The sequence below is a fragment of the Plasmodium sp. gorilla clade G2 genome (genome assembly GCF_900097015.1).
Source record: "Plasmodium sp. gorilla clade G2 genome assembly, chromosome: 13".
Lineage (NCBI taxonomy): Eukaryota > Apicomplexa > Aconoidasida > Haemosporida > Plasmodiidae > Plasmodium > Plasmodium adleri (nom. inval.).
Window position 1 is genome coordinate 1,202,074 of NC_041705.1, and position 16,136 is coordinate 1,218,209.

Consider the following 16,136-nt stretch of genomic DNA (forward strand, 5'->3'; position numbering starts at 1 on the left):
TTTAATGGAATAATACAATAAAATACACATATTATAAATATATATATATATATATATATATATATATATATATATATATATTTACCTTATATTTTTTTTAAGAGAATATTAAGAATTACACATTACAATTAAAATATGATTAATTTTAAAAATATTTATATATTAATAAATAAATATATATATATATATAAAATAAATATATTATTATATAAATGTATGATTTATATGTTAATATTTATACTATATTATTTATTTATTCATTTATTATTTCTTTTTTTTTTTTTTTTTTTTTTTTTTTAATTATAATTATAAAACTTTGTAATATTTTAAAATAATATATTGTATTAAAACCCTAAAAGAAAGAAAAGAATAAAACAATAATATAAATATATATTTATATTTATATTTATTTATATATATATATTTATTTATTTATGTGGCAACACGTATCACATATAAATCAACTTATCAAAGTTATAAATATACCGCTTTTATAAATATAATTATATAAAAATACCCCATTTTAAAAAAAAATACATATATGTAAGATTTTATTATATCAAAAAAATACAACATGGATTTTATAAAAGAACAATATAATTCATTAGTACTAGATCTTAGAAAGACATTTAGAAATAAAAGAGATGGAATATCTCATATTTTAAATGTAATATGTTTATTACTTAACGCATTGATGATATGGAAACTTTTAGTAGTATTCACAGGTTTAAAAAAAAAAAAAAAAAAAAAAAAAATATATATATATATATATATATATATATTATAATTATACAGCTAGCTATTTTTGAACAGTTATATATATGTGTATATATATATATTTTTTTTTTTTTTATTGCACGTTCATTAAATTGTTTAAATTTTTCCTGAACAGTTCATGCAAAATATTACGTGTTCACCATTAATTTACATTTCATTATATATATATATATATATATATATATATATTTATATTTATATTTATATTTATATAATATTATTTATTTTTAAATTTGAACAAATTTTAGGATGTGAATCACCTGTTGTTGTTGTATTAAGTGGAAGTATGGAGCCAGGGTATTATCGAGGTGACACGTTGGCATTGTATCATCCTCCAAAAATACATGCGGGTGATGTAGTTGTATATCAAATAAATGGAAGAGATATTCCAATTGTTCACAGGATATTAAGTTTACACACATCAAAAGATAATAAATTTCACTTATTATCAAAGGGTGATAATAATAATATTGATGATAGAGGTTTATATGATCCACACCAATACTGGCTAGAAAATGAGCATGTCTTAGGTCTTTCTGTTGGTTACACACCATATATTGGTATATTAACTATATGGATAAATGAATATCCAGTAGTTAAATGGGCGATTGTTTCAATAATGTTAATAATGATATTACTGGGATATGAATGAATAAATAAATGAATATATATATATATATATATATATATATATATATATATATATATGTGCATATTTATGTTTATTATTATTATTATTATTATTATTATTATTTTATAATTTTTTTTTTTTTTTCTAAATCCTTTTTCATATATTATTATGGAATAATTTTTTTTAGTTTATAATATATATATATATATATACAATTATGTAGATAATTAAAAAGTGAATGCTTTTTATTTTATTCTTCGTTTAAATAAAAATATAGACACAAAAGAAACTTCTATAATATTTTAATATTTTCATTTATTTTTTGTCATGATCTGAATTATGCGCGAAAGGATAATTTATGTGAAATTATATAAATATATATATATATATATATATATTATAATATCTCATAATATCATTGCCCCTTCAAATATATATATTTTTTTTTTTTTTTATGTAATTACATTATGATCATATATAAAAATGCTTATTAAAATGTTAAAAGCATGAATACCTATATATATATATATATATATATATATATATTTTTAGGTTAATAACAAAACCATTCTCATGTTAGAATATTAAAATTGTTTATTTGGTATCTTCATATTATATGCCAAAAACTATATATGTTTTTTTAATTTGTTTAATTTTATGTGGAGAACCAAATGATACCTTTTTATTATAGTTTTTCTTAAATGTTAACAAATATTTTTTTGATATGTACACTTGTCATTCGTATATATCAATGATATAGGCTGTGTTTCGTACCCCCACCCTTTTTTTTTTTTTTTTTTTTTTTTTTTTTTTGTTTTTTTTCTGAAAATGAAAAAATTAAACCTTTTTATCGGATGTATATCCTTGTACACTTTTTTTTTTTGTTATATTTCAAAAATTTCCTGCACAGTTCAGGTGAAAAATGGTGGAATTGAAAATTTGGCTAGTTCAAGTGGACTTTTAAAAAACGTGTTGAAGCATTCTCCAAGAATAAGTGAAGAAGAAATAAAAGAGAGTGAAATAAAGATAATAAAGAATGCTCATGAGGAGGAAAAGAAAATATTGGATAAGTATGGAGAATGTTTAAAGGATTATACATTGCCTTGTCCTAAATATTGGAAGAGTAGAACAGATAAGTATGGAAAGAGTGTTTGTATAGCTAATTCAGAATATAATGGTTTTTGTGAGCAAGTTCAGGCATTTGATGACTTTAGTGAGCATGAGAAGATGTCATATGAATCTAGTTGTAATGTAGAGTGGGGATGTAAAGGTTCATCTAAAGAAATATGTGAAAGTGGAAAAAGAGATTATAATGATCCATGTCCTGAAGGATTTATTGTACAAGATGATAATAGTTGTAAAGCTGATATAAGTGTGTATCAAGGAATGTGTAATAATGAGAGTATAAATTTCACTCACCTGACAAGTTCAGAAAAAGAAAATTGGAGTATTGCATGCGAAGCTTATTGGCCTTGTTATACAGAATGTATATCTGAAGAGTATATATCTGATTGTCCTAAAAATTGGAAACAAGTAAATGAATATGATTGTATACCTGATAATAATTATAAAGGGCCATGTAGAAATATAAAAAATTTTAAATATTTTACTTTATCTATGAAAAAAGATTTTGAAGAGAAATGTAAGACCAAGTTTGAGTGTAATAATATTTGTGAAAAAAATTATGAACAAGAATGTCCATTAAATTGGAAAGTTCAAAATGGTTATTGTTTAGCTCCAGATACATTTGATTTATGTAAAAGAAAAAAAATATCCATTGAAAATATGACAAGAAAAGAAAAAGAAAATATTGAAAAAGAATGTTTTGTATCTTGGCCTTGTATAAATAATAAAAAAAATACAAACAAATCATATTGTCAAATAAATTGGAAATCTGAATGTCCTATGGGATGGATTAAAAAGGAGGATAAACAATATCAAAAGAAAGATGAATATGTTTGTATATTACCAAATTTGAAACAATTATATTATACAGATGAAAATAAGTTTAATTCATTAAATAAAGAAAAATGTACAAATATTTTTTTAAAAAAAAATTCTGATGAAGTTACAAAAAGGGAAATAGCATCTGTTTGTAACACCCCGTGGCCATGTTTAAATAATGAGAAGATTTATATTTCTCAAAATGTTGCTCACGAAAAAAAAGAAAAAAAAGAAAAAAAAGAAAAAAAAAAAAATTTTAATGGGCCTCTTACAAATGAGGGGAAAATATATAAAAATGGGAAATATCAAATAGTGGAGAATGAAAGAAATTCTTCTTTATCTGACATTATGAAATAGAACACATGAAAAAAAAAATATATATATATTATATATATATATATATATATATATAATATTTTTATCAATATATAAGTTTGTTTTTTTGTTTGTTTATTCTTTAATTTTTATTTTATATTTTATAATTTTTTTTTTTTCCTTTAAAAATACAAAAGTGCACTTATATACATTTCAAAAATTTAATAATATACACACTTTAAAATATAAATGAAAAAGTTCCTTAAAAAAAAAAAAAAAAAGAAATAACATAATGATTATAAAGAAGAATGGTGTAACAATACAAAATAAAAATGAAGATCTAATTTTAATTTTGATGTTAATTTTTTTTTCCCTGTTTTTTTTTTTTTCTTTCTTTTTTAAACTATAATGTGGATTAAATAGAAAAAATAAAATAAATAAATTACAAAAAAATAGATAAGAGTCCAATGTTGTAGATTTAAATATAATGTATAAATTATTTATGTAACAATATATATATATATATATATAAATTTTTTGTTTTTAAGGTTCCCATAATATTTATAGAAATTTTCCTTATTTCTCTTTTATTATTATCTCTTTTGCGTTCTTCCAAAAAAAAATAAAAAATAAAAAAAAAATAATATATATAATTATGATGTCATTTTATTATTCTAGTAATATATATATAATATATTATATATATATATATATATTTTTTTTTTTTTTTTTTTTTTTTTTTTTTTTTTTTTTTTTTTTGACGTGTTTAATATATTCGACCAGTTCAATAAAATGTGTAAAAGAAAAAAAAAAAAAAAAAAAAAAAATAGGGTATAAGGAAAAATAAAAAAGAAACTGTTCTAATATTTATAGGAATAATAAAAATAAAATTATAGACCATTAAAATTTATCTATTTATATATATATATATATATATATATTTATTTATACTTTTTAAAAAATAGTTAGAAGGATAAAATATGTTTAAAACATTAAAAGAAGGAAAATATTAGAGTTCTAATAATTTCATTACATAAATATAAAATATATTTATTTATGCATGTTTTAATTTTTTTTTTTTTTTTTTTAATTTCTTCAAAAAGAAATATATAAAATATTATTTATAATACAATAAATGTATTATAATATATAAATAATTATATACAACTTCATAGGCATAAATATAATAATATTTATTTATTTATTATTTTCATATTAAAAATAATCTTATCTCATGTTATTAAATTAATGAGGAAAGGAGAAAGGATTCATATATATTTTTGCATATTACCATTTATTATTATCAAAAAGAATAAAAATAAAAATAAAATAAATTTATAATTTAATAGTTATAAAAAGGACAAAAAATAAGAAACAGTTAACATATTAATAAAACATCTTTTTTGGACTAGCCAAAAGGAGGGTTATATAAATATATGAACATAACATATATATATATATATATATACATATACATAATTAATATAATGAATGTGGAAAGAATAAAAGATATAGATATAAAAGAAAAAAATGTTTATGAAAAAAATGACAAGAACAAAAGCAATGGAGTGGAAAAGAGCATATGCTTTTATGAAGATTTTATAAAATTAAAAGAAAAGATATTATTAAAAGAAAAAGAAATTGTAGAGAAAAGAAATAAGTGTTTAAATAAAAATGAAGATAATTGTTCTTTAGTAAATAAAAATAAAGTTATATATCGAACGTTTGATGAGTTTTATAAATATAAAAAATCATATGAAGAATATGAAAATAAAAGACAAAAAGAAGCGTTGCAATTATTAAACAAAAGAAATATAAATAATAATAAACAAATCATAGAATCTATAAGTAACAATGAAAAGTATTCATATATAAAATTTAAAAAAGAAAGACAGGGCACGGTTAAATATTTAAAGGAATATTTCCAAAAAATACAGGAGGATAATTTAAAAAAAAAAAAAAAAAATTATTTATTAAATAAGTTAGAAAGAAAAGCTTATATGACAAAAGAGTTAGTAGATCGTAAGAAAGAAAAAGATAAAAATGTAATAGATGAAAATATAACAAATGATGATATAACAAATGATGATATAACAAATGATGATATAACAAATGATGATGTAACAAATGATGATATAACAAATGATGATATAACAAATGATGATATAACAAATGATAATATTACAAGTGATAATATTACAAGTGATAATATTACAAGTGATAATATTACAAGTGATAATATAACAAATGATAATATTACAAGTGATACTATTACATGTGATAATTCTAAAAACATACATTTTGATAATATGAATGAACAAGATATAAAGTTAATCCAAGAATTAATAGATGCTATGAAAAAAGATTATAAGAACGATGAAGATTATATCTCCAATTTATTTGAAGATTTATATAATAATAATCAAACATATATGATCGATAAAATATTTCATATTTTAAAAAACGTAGATAAAAAGGTATTATTAGAATCTACAATAAATACTTTTACTTCTGATGACTCGCATTTACATTTAAATAATAATGATATGTTAATAAACGAGGATTTTTTACAAACAAATAAAGAAAAAAACAGTATGGAAATTATAGACATAATAAATAATTTGGATAATTGTAAGGATCAAAATTATAATATACAAAAAATAAATGATAACAATAAAAAAGAAAAAAATCAAGAACAAGAAATATTAGATAACATGCATGAACACATGCACGATAATAAATGTAACAATGGATTAGAATATAACAACAATGTAAATTGTAATAGTGACTTACACGAGGTTTTATGGGTAAAACAAAATGATAATAATAATAATAATAAAAAGGATGATGATAATAATAATGATAAAGATGACGATGATAATAATAATAATAATAATAATAATGATAAAGATGACGATGATGATGATAATAATAATTATTATTATAATGAATGCATACATACATCCACTCAAAAAAAACATATCCATATAAACAATCAAATTAATAACAAACTTTATATAGAGGATGATAATTCAGAAAATAATAAAAACGAAGATTATGAAGATAAGGACATAAATATAATCAAAGAAAAAAATAATAAACTTATAAAAAAAATTAAACAAAAAAGTAAGAAAAATATAAAAGATACAAATTATACAAACAAATTCGACTGGTTCTATAATACCATCAATGATATATATGAAGAAGAAATTGTTAATAATCATCAGGATGATATAAATTACAGTTTATATGATGAAAATAAAGATACATTTAGTGATGAAGACAGTGAAAAAAACGATATGTTTTTGTGGTTAAAAAATAAAGATATAGAAAATGTTCTGAGTGAAAAAAGAACATCCATGGATGATAATTATTAAAAATGAAATATTTGAAATAAATATATAAAAATATATATATATATATATATATATATATATACAAATATTTTTTCAAATTTTTTTTTTTTTTTTTTTTTTTGTAAGTTTTGAAGAAAATGTTATATTAAAATATTATGTAACTAATAATAAGAATATTATTATATTTAGAGGATTATATATTTATATTTTTCTTTTATTTTATACATTTTTTAAAATTTACATCATTGTTGTATCGATTGATTATCGACATGTTTTATTATTTTGATTAATATGATGCAAAATGTATATTTCCACACACAAACATAAATATAAATAAATATACAATAATATATTTATATATATATATATGTGACCATCTTTTTATTGTTTCTATTTTTCTCAATTTGTCATATTTTTTTTTATATCTGTTATTATTTTTTTTAATTTTTAAAAAATTATATTATATATATATGTATATATAATAATTTGATTGATTTATATATTTAAGACATTTTAGTAATTAAAAATTTGTTTTTAAAAAATAATAATGTAAAAAAATAAAAGAAAATGAAAAAAAAAAAATATTTATATAAACATAATGTTTTTTTTTAAATAATATATATATATATATATATATATATATATAATATATATATTATATTTTATAAAAAAAACGTAACAACTTATTCATACTTTTTTTTTATCTGCTCCAGCCTTCTTTTCTGGGATTGGAATTTTTTGTTTGCTTTTTCTATGAAGGAAAAAATAAAAATATAGGATGATTACACAAGAAAATAAAGAGATATATAATTAATATATACACAAAATGGTTGTATATATATATATATATATATATATATATATATATATGTATGTATGTATTTTTATTGATATAATAACATTTTTATAATTACCTCACAGCAGTAGCATAAAGAAGAATACTTCCTGGGATATACAAAATCAAAACGACAATACAAAAATAATAAATGTCTATTTGAAAATTTATATTGTTAGGCATAGAATAAGGATAAGTTCTTAAAAATGGAGTGCCATAAATATTATTCAAACTTGCTAAGGTGCAAACAACTTCTGAGGTTATGCCTATGGGGTAAAGTATTAAAGGTACTACAAAAAAAAAAAAAAAAATAAAATAATAAAAAATTATGAACTGTTCAGAATTATTATATATAAATATAAACATATATATATATATATATATATATATATATATATATGTATTTTTTTTTTTTTTTTTTTTTTTTTTTTTTTTTTTTTTTTTTTTTGGCTGTTTATCATTATTATTATTGTTTAATTACAAAATAATTCTGAACAGTTCATATTTTTTTTTTTTTTTTTTTTCCTTACATTTTTTTCTAAGGGATGCAAGAATGTTAAAACGCAAGTTGAGTGTATTTAAAAAGTAGAAAAGATAACGAATGATATCAATAATAGACCAAGCAATTAAGCATGATAAAATCCATTTGTTTGTATTAGGAAGAAAATTAAAAATTAAATAAACAACAAATAATCTGCTGAAAACTTGTATGGTTACAATGCTGACAACTGAATTGATGATACCTAAAAAGGGGAGAGAGAAAAAAAAAAAAGTATACAACATGGTAAGAAAATTAAATTGTCTTATGAAAAAAAATATATATATGTATATATATATGTATATACCCATAAATATATTTATATTTATATTTATTTTTATATTTTTATTTTTTATTTTACCAATTATTGAAAAAAAAATTTCAAAGATGGCAAGCGATTGTGTTATAGTTATTATGTTTTTATAATTTGACCAGAAAGTAGTTATAGGATATTTCTCTTTTTTAAACACGTATTGTAAAGACGTAAACAAAATTACTGTCCATAAGCAACAGCATACTAAATTATAAATTAACATACACTTACTTGTAGCACTCATTTTTTTTTTTTTTTCTTTAAATAACTATATTATATATATATATATTATTAATTTTATATTTATATGTAAGTATATCAGTACACTTGATTCCTTTTTTTTTTTTTTTTTTTTTTTTTTTTCTTCTTCTTATATATATACACACTATGTGTATATATACATTAACTGAAATATTTTAAAATAAAAAAAAATAATAATACAAAAAAAATAAAAAAATGAGATGAATGGATAAATATTAACTCATAACAGATTATACAAAAAAAAAAAAAAAAAAAAAAAAAAAAATCATATATTACATATATATATAATATTATTATTATGCATATTGATACATATATATATAAATATTTATACAAAAAAAGGAATATTCAATAAAAATATATTTTTCATATTATATATATATATAAAATAAATATATAAAATAGTTCATATATTAAATACAAAAAGGTTTCCTTCACAAGTATTCCATTATATAATATATATATATATATATATATGTATATATTCATATTGATACCTATTTTTTATTTATTGTTTATTTTTTTTACGCCTAACATTAAAGGTGTATCAAACACAAAAGATCTCGATACCAATATTGATGATAACTGATAAGGAGAATTTTTAAATGAACAACCCAATTTTTAAATACATAAAAAAAAAAAAAAAAAAAAAAAAAAAAAAGAGTCAAATATTTAATATATTCGTACTTATAAATAAATATAAATATATATATTATTGTTATATTTATAAGTATTATCAGTACACTTGATTCTTTTTTTTTTTTTTTTTTTTTTTTTTTTTAAATAGAAAAATATATCACATAATTAATGATATTATAAAAAGATACAATTATACAAAAATAATTTAATATACATATATTTTTTATAACATATTTGTGACATGTATTTAAAAAAATTATAATATGGTAAGATTTGGTTTTGTTAATGCGAAAAATTGTATGGATATAATAAATAAATAAATAAATAAATAAAGGAAAGTAGGTAAAGGTAAAAAGTTTCATAACATATATAAACAAAAAAAATAAAAAAAATAAAAAATATTCATATATATATATATTTTATTTTTATATATATTTTAGGGACGAATTTCCTTTTAACATATATTATATATGAACCTACAGTAAGTTGCAAGTAGAACATAAAATATGATCACATATATTAACTATATATATATTTATGTTGTTGAATCTTCTAATTGTTTCCATTTTGCTCTTTCTTTTTTTGCTCCCTTATTTTTTTTTGCTCTTTTTTTAATTTTCTCTCTGCAGCAATTTTTTCTCTTTTCAATTTATCTAATTCCTTTTGTAGTAGATCTTCTTTTTTTTTTTTTAACATGGTATTATCAACTAGAGGTACTGTCAAATTAAAAACTGGTAATTCATTTGTTGTATCTTTATCTTTTGTAAAAAATCCGACTCTTTCAAATTGTATTGGATCTCCTACATTAAAACGTGTAGCATAATTCTCTACTAGTCCTTTATAAATAATTAATGAGTTTTTATTTATATATTTTCTCCATCCTGCATTTTTAGATTCATCTTCTAATTGATCATTTTGTAATAATGAACTAGAAGCATATTCATCTTTACCATTACTTTGATTGTTTGTATTATTTTCAAGATGTGTTGTTGATGTAATTTTTTGAATGAGTTCATTGTCTTCGTTTGATTCTGGATTTGGCTTTGTAAATAGTTTATCATACATTCTGAATTCTGCTTGATGTGAATTGTTTGCAGACAGCCAATGGATGGTAGCTTTTACTTTTTTATTATCTCCTTGTGTAATATTATCATCATCAATATTTTGTTGGATGACATCACTTTTTTTGTCATCATTCTTTATGACATCATTCTTTTTGTCATCATTCTTTATGTCATCATTCTTTATGTCATCATTCTTTATGTCATCACTTTTTTTGTTATCACTTTTTTTTTGATTTGTTGAGTGCCCACTTTTACTACTGGGATCATAGGTACATCTCAATTCAAGAACCCTACCTTGATCATCTTTAATAACTTCATTACATGTAATACAAAATGCATATCTTAATCTAACAGTTCTATTAGGTGCTAGTCTAAAGAAATTATCTTGTGGTATTTCTTGAAAATCATCTTGATCAATAAAAATTTCTTTTTCAAATTGAATATTTCTAGAACCCATTTGTTCAAATTTTGGATGATTACTAGCAACTAATTTGTGAATATCTAAATAATCAGGAGTATGATTATAATTTGTTATAATTACTTTCAATGGTTTAAGAATTGCAAATAATCGTATAGCTTTTATATCCATATCTTCACGTACACATAATTCAAGAAGATCAAGAGGTATCATATTTTCTCTCTTAGCTATACCCACCTTACTACAAAAATCTTTAATAGCATCTGGACTATATCCTCTTCTTCTCATTCCTGATATTGTTGGCATGCGTGGATCATCCCAATCATTAACATATTTTTCATTAACCAATGTTAATAATTTTCTTTTACTCATTACCATATATGTTACATTTAAACGAGCAAATTCAATTTGTCTAGTTTTAAAAATATTTAATTTATCTTGAAACCATTCATATAAAGGTCTATGTGTTTCAAATTCTAAGGTACATATAGAATGTGTAATGTTTTCAATTGAATCAGATTGACCATGAGCATAATCATACATTGGATATATAACCCATTTATTTTTTGTTTTAGGATGTGTTTTAAACATAATACGATATAATATTGGATCTCTTAAATTCATATTACCAGATGTCATATCTATTTTTGCTCTTAATACCTTCTCTCCTTCTTTATATAAACCATTTTTCATATTTTCAAATAATTGTAAATTTTCTTCAACACTTCTATTTCTATATGGTGAATCAATTCCTGGTTCTTTTAAATTCCCACGATTTTTTCGTATTTCTTCAATACTTTGATCATCTACATATGCATCTCCTTGTTTTATTAATATCTTGGCCCATTCATATAATTGTTCAAAATAATTAGAAGCAAAATATAAATGTTCTTTCCAATCATATCCTAACCATTTCACATCTTCTTTTATGGATTCTATATATCTAATTTCTTCCGTAACTGGGTTCGTGTCATCAAAACGTAAATGGGTTCTACCACCATATTTATTTGATAAACCAAAATTTAAACATATACTTTTTGCATGACCTAGATGTAAATAGCCATTAGGTTCAGGTGGAAATCTAGTAATGACATGTGTATGTTTTTTATTTTTTAAATCTTCTTCAATAATTTGTTGAATAAAATTAGTATTTGATGTCTTATGTGTATTATCTTCATTTTTGGCATTTTCCTTTTTATGTTTTAATACATCACATATATTATTAATATTAAACCAGTTATAAAAATTTTTATAATGCCTTTCTTCAATGGAGTGAATATTTTGTTTTTTTAAAACACATAATAATAAAAAGTCTAAGAATCCTGGTTTCTTTTTTTGATTTCCAAAGAAAAATAAGTTCTTCCAGTTAATCATATCTTGTTCGATAACATCAAAGAATTCTTTATTTATTTTTTTATTTGTAAGAATATAATCTTTTAAAAAGTTCTTCAATTCTTCTATTTTTAAAATATGAAAATAATCAAAGACACTGCAACTAGAGTTGCCCCACCTATTAGTAGAGTAACTACAATGTTGTATATTATTATTGTTGTTGTTGTTGTTGTTGCTGTTGCTGTTGCTGTTTGTTTGTTTTTTATTATCATTCACGTTAATGGTACCACTTAAAGAATCACAATTTTCATCATAATCATTCAATTTTAATAATGCTTCACAAGCATTAATTTCATTTAAGAATAGTTTTTTATTATCTATAAGTTCTATCAATGTTGCATTCTTTATATTACTATTCTCTCGTATTAATAAAGTACCTTTGAAGTGAATTTCAAACCAATTATAAAAATTAGAAATAAATAATGTAGCATCCAGTTTTTTCTTTATATATAACTTTTCTGTATTGTGCATTGTCAAAAGAGGTACCAATAAAAAAAAAAAAAATAAAAAAAAATAAAAAATAAAAAATAAAAAAATATAGCACTTATTATATATATATATATATATATATATATTTATTTATTTATTTAGAGAAAACAATTTTTTTTAATATTTAAAATTATTTTCAAGGATATTTTTTAAGTATAATAATTACATATTCATATAATATGTATTTAGTCTTATGATAAGCATAATAAAAATATAAGTATATTATATGTATATATTTTTGCTTAATATATTGTTATAGTAATTTATTATTTTTATGAACTTTCAAAAAAAAAAAAAAAAAGCCTCATCTAAATGGGGAATGAATAAATGAATATGATATGTTATATGTTATATGTTATATATTTTTATTTTTTTATTTTTTATTTTTTATTTTTTTTATTTTTTGTAAGTGCACATTTTCACTTTGTTTTAGATCATTCCATATGCCAAATTATATAAAAACCTCGACAACATATAATATTTTATAAAACAAAAAAAATAATAAAACAAAGTATAAGTTGAAATATAAAATGAAAATGTTACAATATATTTATAAATAAATAAAAATATATATATATATATTTTTTTTTTATGAAAGAAAAAAAAAATTCAGATATTATAATCATATAAAATATGTTACCTGATAAATGATACATTTATATACAATATCATTTAAATATATTTCTTTTAGAATTTTTTTATTTTATTATATAGGACTTATTATAAACAAAAATATTTTATTATATATATAAAAATATATATATATATATATCAGATGAAATATAATTTTATTTTTTTTTTTTGTATTTTTTCTTTTTATATATTATTATAAATAAAATAAAAATACATATAAAAAAAAACCATCATACATATATATAATATGCATAGAAGAATAATTTTTTTTGTGACTTGTTTTTTTAAAAAAAAAAAATTATGGAACCTCCAAAATTAAATAAATAAAACAAAGGAATACACAATTATTAATATTGTATATATATATAATATATATATATATATTTTTTTTTTATTCAATAAATATAAATATATATAATATATATATATGATATAACTCATGATATTTTCATAATACAATACAAAAAAATATATACTTATTTTATATATAAAAAATATTAAACATATTAAATATATATATATATATATTATATATATATTTTATATATATATATTATTTATATAATACTTATAAAAAATATTATATATATACTTTATAGTTTGTTTTTATTTTGACCCTTATGTCACTATTATTAATAGTGGAGCCTACATTTTGTTTTTTCAAACTTACAAATTTTATATATAAGTAAAACACAACATATATATAAATAAATATATTTATAATTAAATACATATATATTTAAATATATATGTATTAATTTTTTTTTCTTTTATTCTTAAAAATTAAATTAGGTTATCTACAATTTATTTGTATGAATTAATATAAAAATAAAAAATATACATTAAATATAAATATTATATATATATTATATTACATATATATATTTATATATATATAATATTTTAATAATATCAAAATAAAATAATCCTGGAAAAATATACGACTTATTTATAAATATTATATATAATATATATTTATATATATATAATAATTTCTTCTCATATTAATTTAAATTTTTGAGGGTCATATTTTTATATTTTAAGAAAAAAAAAAAAAAATAAAAATAAAATAAAAAAATATATACATATTTATATTTTTTTATATGTTTCATTTTAAGAATTAAAAGTTTTTATAAATTGACAAAAAAAAAAAAAAAAAAATTCAAATGTTAAATATAAAATATTTATTTTTATATATGTTAATAATTTGAAAATTGAAAAGATTATCAATTTTTTATATATATATAAAAAATATATTATATATAATATATTTATATATATTGTATGTATTTATAAATTTTTTTTTTTTTTTTTTTGTAAATATTAATTTTTTTTTTTTATTAAAATATATATATTTTTATATAATAAAAATGAAAAGAGGAAGAGCAGGAACATTAAAAAATAAAATGAGGATTACATTATCCTTACCAGTAGGAGCCTTAATAAATTGTTGTGATAATAGTGGAGGAAAAAATTTATATATTATAGCTGTGCAGGTAAAAATATAAATATATAAATATATATATATATATATATATATATGTGTATATATTTATTATATTATATCCCTTGTTTATATATAAATATATAAAGTCATATGATGATTACAATGATAGGACTGAAAAAAATTTCATGTTGATAAATTTAATAGCCGATAATATAAATATGCTGATTCCTTTATATATTTAAAAAAATAAAAATTAGCATTAACATTAACATTAACCATTAACATAAGGGAATGTGTAAATAATTATATGTACATATATATATATATATATATATATATATATATATATACATATATATTTATTTTTATATTTATATATATTATTTTATTTTATTTATTGTGTAGGGTTTTGGATCTTGTCTTAACAGATTACCAGCCGCCTCATTAGGTGATATGGTTTTAGCAACAGTAAAAAAAGGAAAACCAGATTTAAGAAAAAAAGTCTTGAATGCAATTATTTGTCGTCAATCGAAAGCTTGGAGAAGACATGAAGGTTATTATATTTATTTTGAAGATAATGCTGGTGTTATTGTAAATCCAAAAGGAGAAATGAAAGGATCAGCTATCACAGGACCTGTTGCTAGAGAATGTGCTGAGTTGTGGCCAAAATTATCATCAGCAGCATCTGCAATTGTTTAATAAAAAAAAAAAAAAAAAAAAAAAAAAAAAACTTACGCATACAATATATACAGTATATATATATATATATATATATATATATTTATATATCAATAATTTTATCTATATAGGCAATTTATTTATTTTTTTTTATTTTTATTTTTATTTTTATTTTTTTTTTTTTTTTTTTTTTTTTTTTTTTTTTCTAATTAAAATATTTTCTTATTATTCATAATATATGAAAAAAAAACTTGTAGCGTATATATTATTTGATAATATTGACCTGTACATTATTTTAATATATATATGTTTCAAAAAAATATTAAGGACACAACATATATACATACATACATATACACATATATATATGTGTAATGTTTTTATTTATTTTTTCAAATTAATCATA

The 16,136-nt window shown here is 18.7% G+C and overlaps 6 protein-coding genes and 1 non-coding gene across 7 annotated transcripts; 5 read left to right on the top strand and 2 right to left on the bottom strand.

The window, feature by feature from the left end:
- Positions 1–574: 574 nt before the first annotated feature.
- On the top strand, positions 575–1,429 carry PADL01_1330300 (signal peptidase 21 kDa subunit; the record flags this gene model as incomplete). Its single annotated transcript, XM_028683852.1, has 2 exons — positions 575–725; positions 1,026–1,429. 2 exons carry the CDS (start codon positions 575–577, stop codon positions 1,427–1,429), a joined length of 555 nt encoding a protein of 184 aa, XP_028539989.1.
- Positions 1,430–2,236: 807 nt separating this feature from the next.
- Positions 2,237–3,709, top strand: PADL01_1330400 (CPW-WPC family protein; the record flags this gene model as incomplete). Its single annotated transcript, XM_028683853.1, has 1 exon — positions 2,237–3,709. One exon carries the CDS (start codon positions 2,237–2,239, stop codon positions 3,707–3,709), a length of 1,473 nt encoding a protein of 490 aa, XP_028539990.1.
- A 1,445-nt stretch (positions 3,710–5,154) lies between these two features.
- PADL01_1330500 (conserved Plasmodium protein, unknown function) lies at positions 5,155–7,044 on the top strand (the record flags this gene model as incomplete). The annotated part of the gene is made up of 1 exon (XM_028683854.1): positions 5,155–7,044. One exon carries the CDS (start codon positions 5,155–5,157, stop codon positions 7,042–7,044), a length of 1,890 nt encoding a protein of 629 aa, XP_028539991.1.
- A 666-nt stretch (positions 7,045–7,710) lies between these two features.
- On the bottom strand, positions 7,711–8,953 carry PADL01_1330600 (protein tyrosine phosphatase-like protein, putative; the record flags this gene model as incomplete). The annotated part of the gene is made up of 4 exons (XM_028683855.1): positions 7,711–7,774; positions 7,938–8,148; positions 8,389–8,601; positions 8,758–8,953. 4 exons carry the CDS (start codon positions 8,951–8,953, stop codon positions 7,711–7,713), a joined length of 684 nt encoding a protein of 227 aa, XP_028539992.1.
- A 1,208-nt stretch (positions 8,954–10,161) lies between these two features.
- PADL01_1330700 (glutamine--tRNA ligase, putative) lies at positions 10,162–12,954 on the bottom strand (the record flags this gene model as incomplete). The annotated part of the gene is made up of 1 exon (XM_028683856.1): positions 10,162–12,954. The coding sequence occupies one exon, from the start codon at positions 12,952–12,954 to the stop codon at positions 10,162–10,164; it is 2,793 nt and encodes a 930-aa protein (XP_028539993.1).
- Positions 12,955–14,975: 2,021 nt separating this feature from the next.
- On the top strand, positions 14,976–15,751 carry PADL01_1330900 (60S ribosomal protein L23, putative; the record flags this gene model as incomplete). The annotated part of the gene is made up of 2 exons (XM_028683857.1): positions 14,976–15,101; positions 15,458–15,751. 2 exons carry the CDS (start codon positions 14,976–14,978, stop codon positions 15,749–15,751), a joined length of 420 nt encoding a protein of 139 aa, XP_028539994.1.
- PADL01_1330800 lies at positions 15,192–15,281 on the top strand. Its single transcript, XR_003699381.1, has one exon. It is a non-coding gene; the product is annotated as a small nucleolar RNA snoR18 (non-coding RNA).
- Positions 15,752–16,136: the final 385 nt, after the last annotated feature.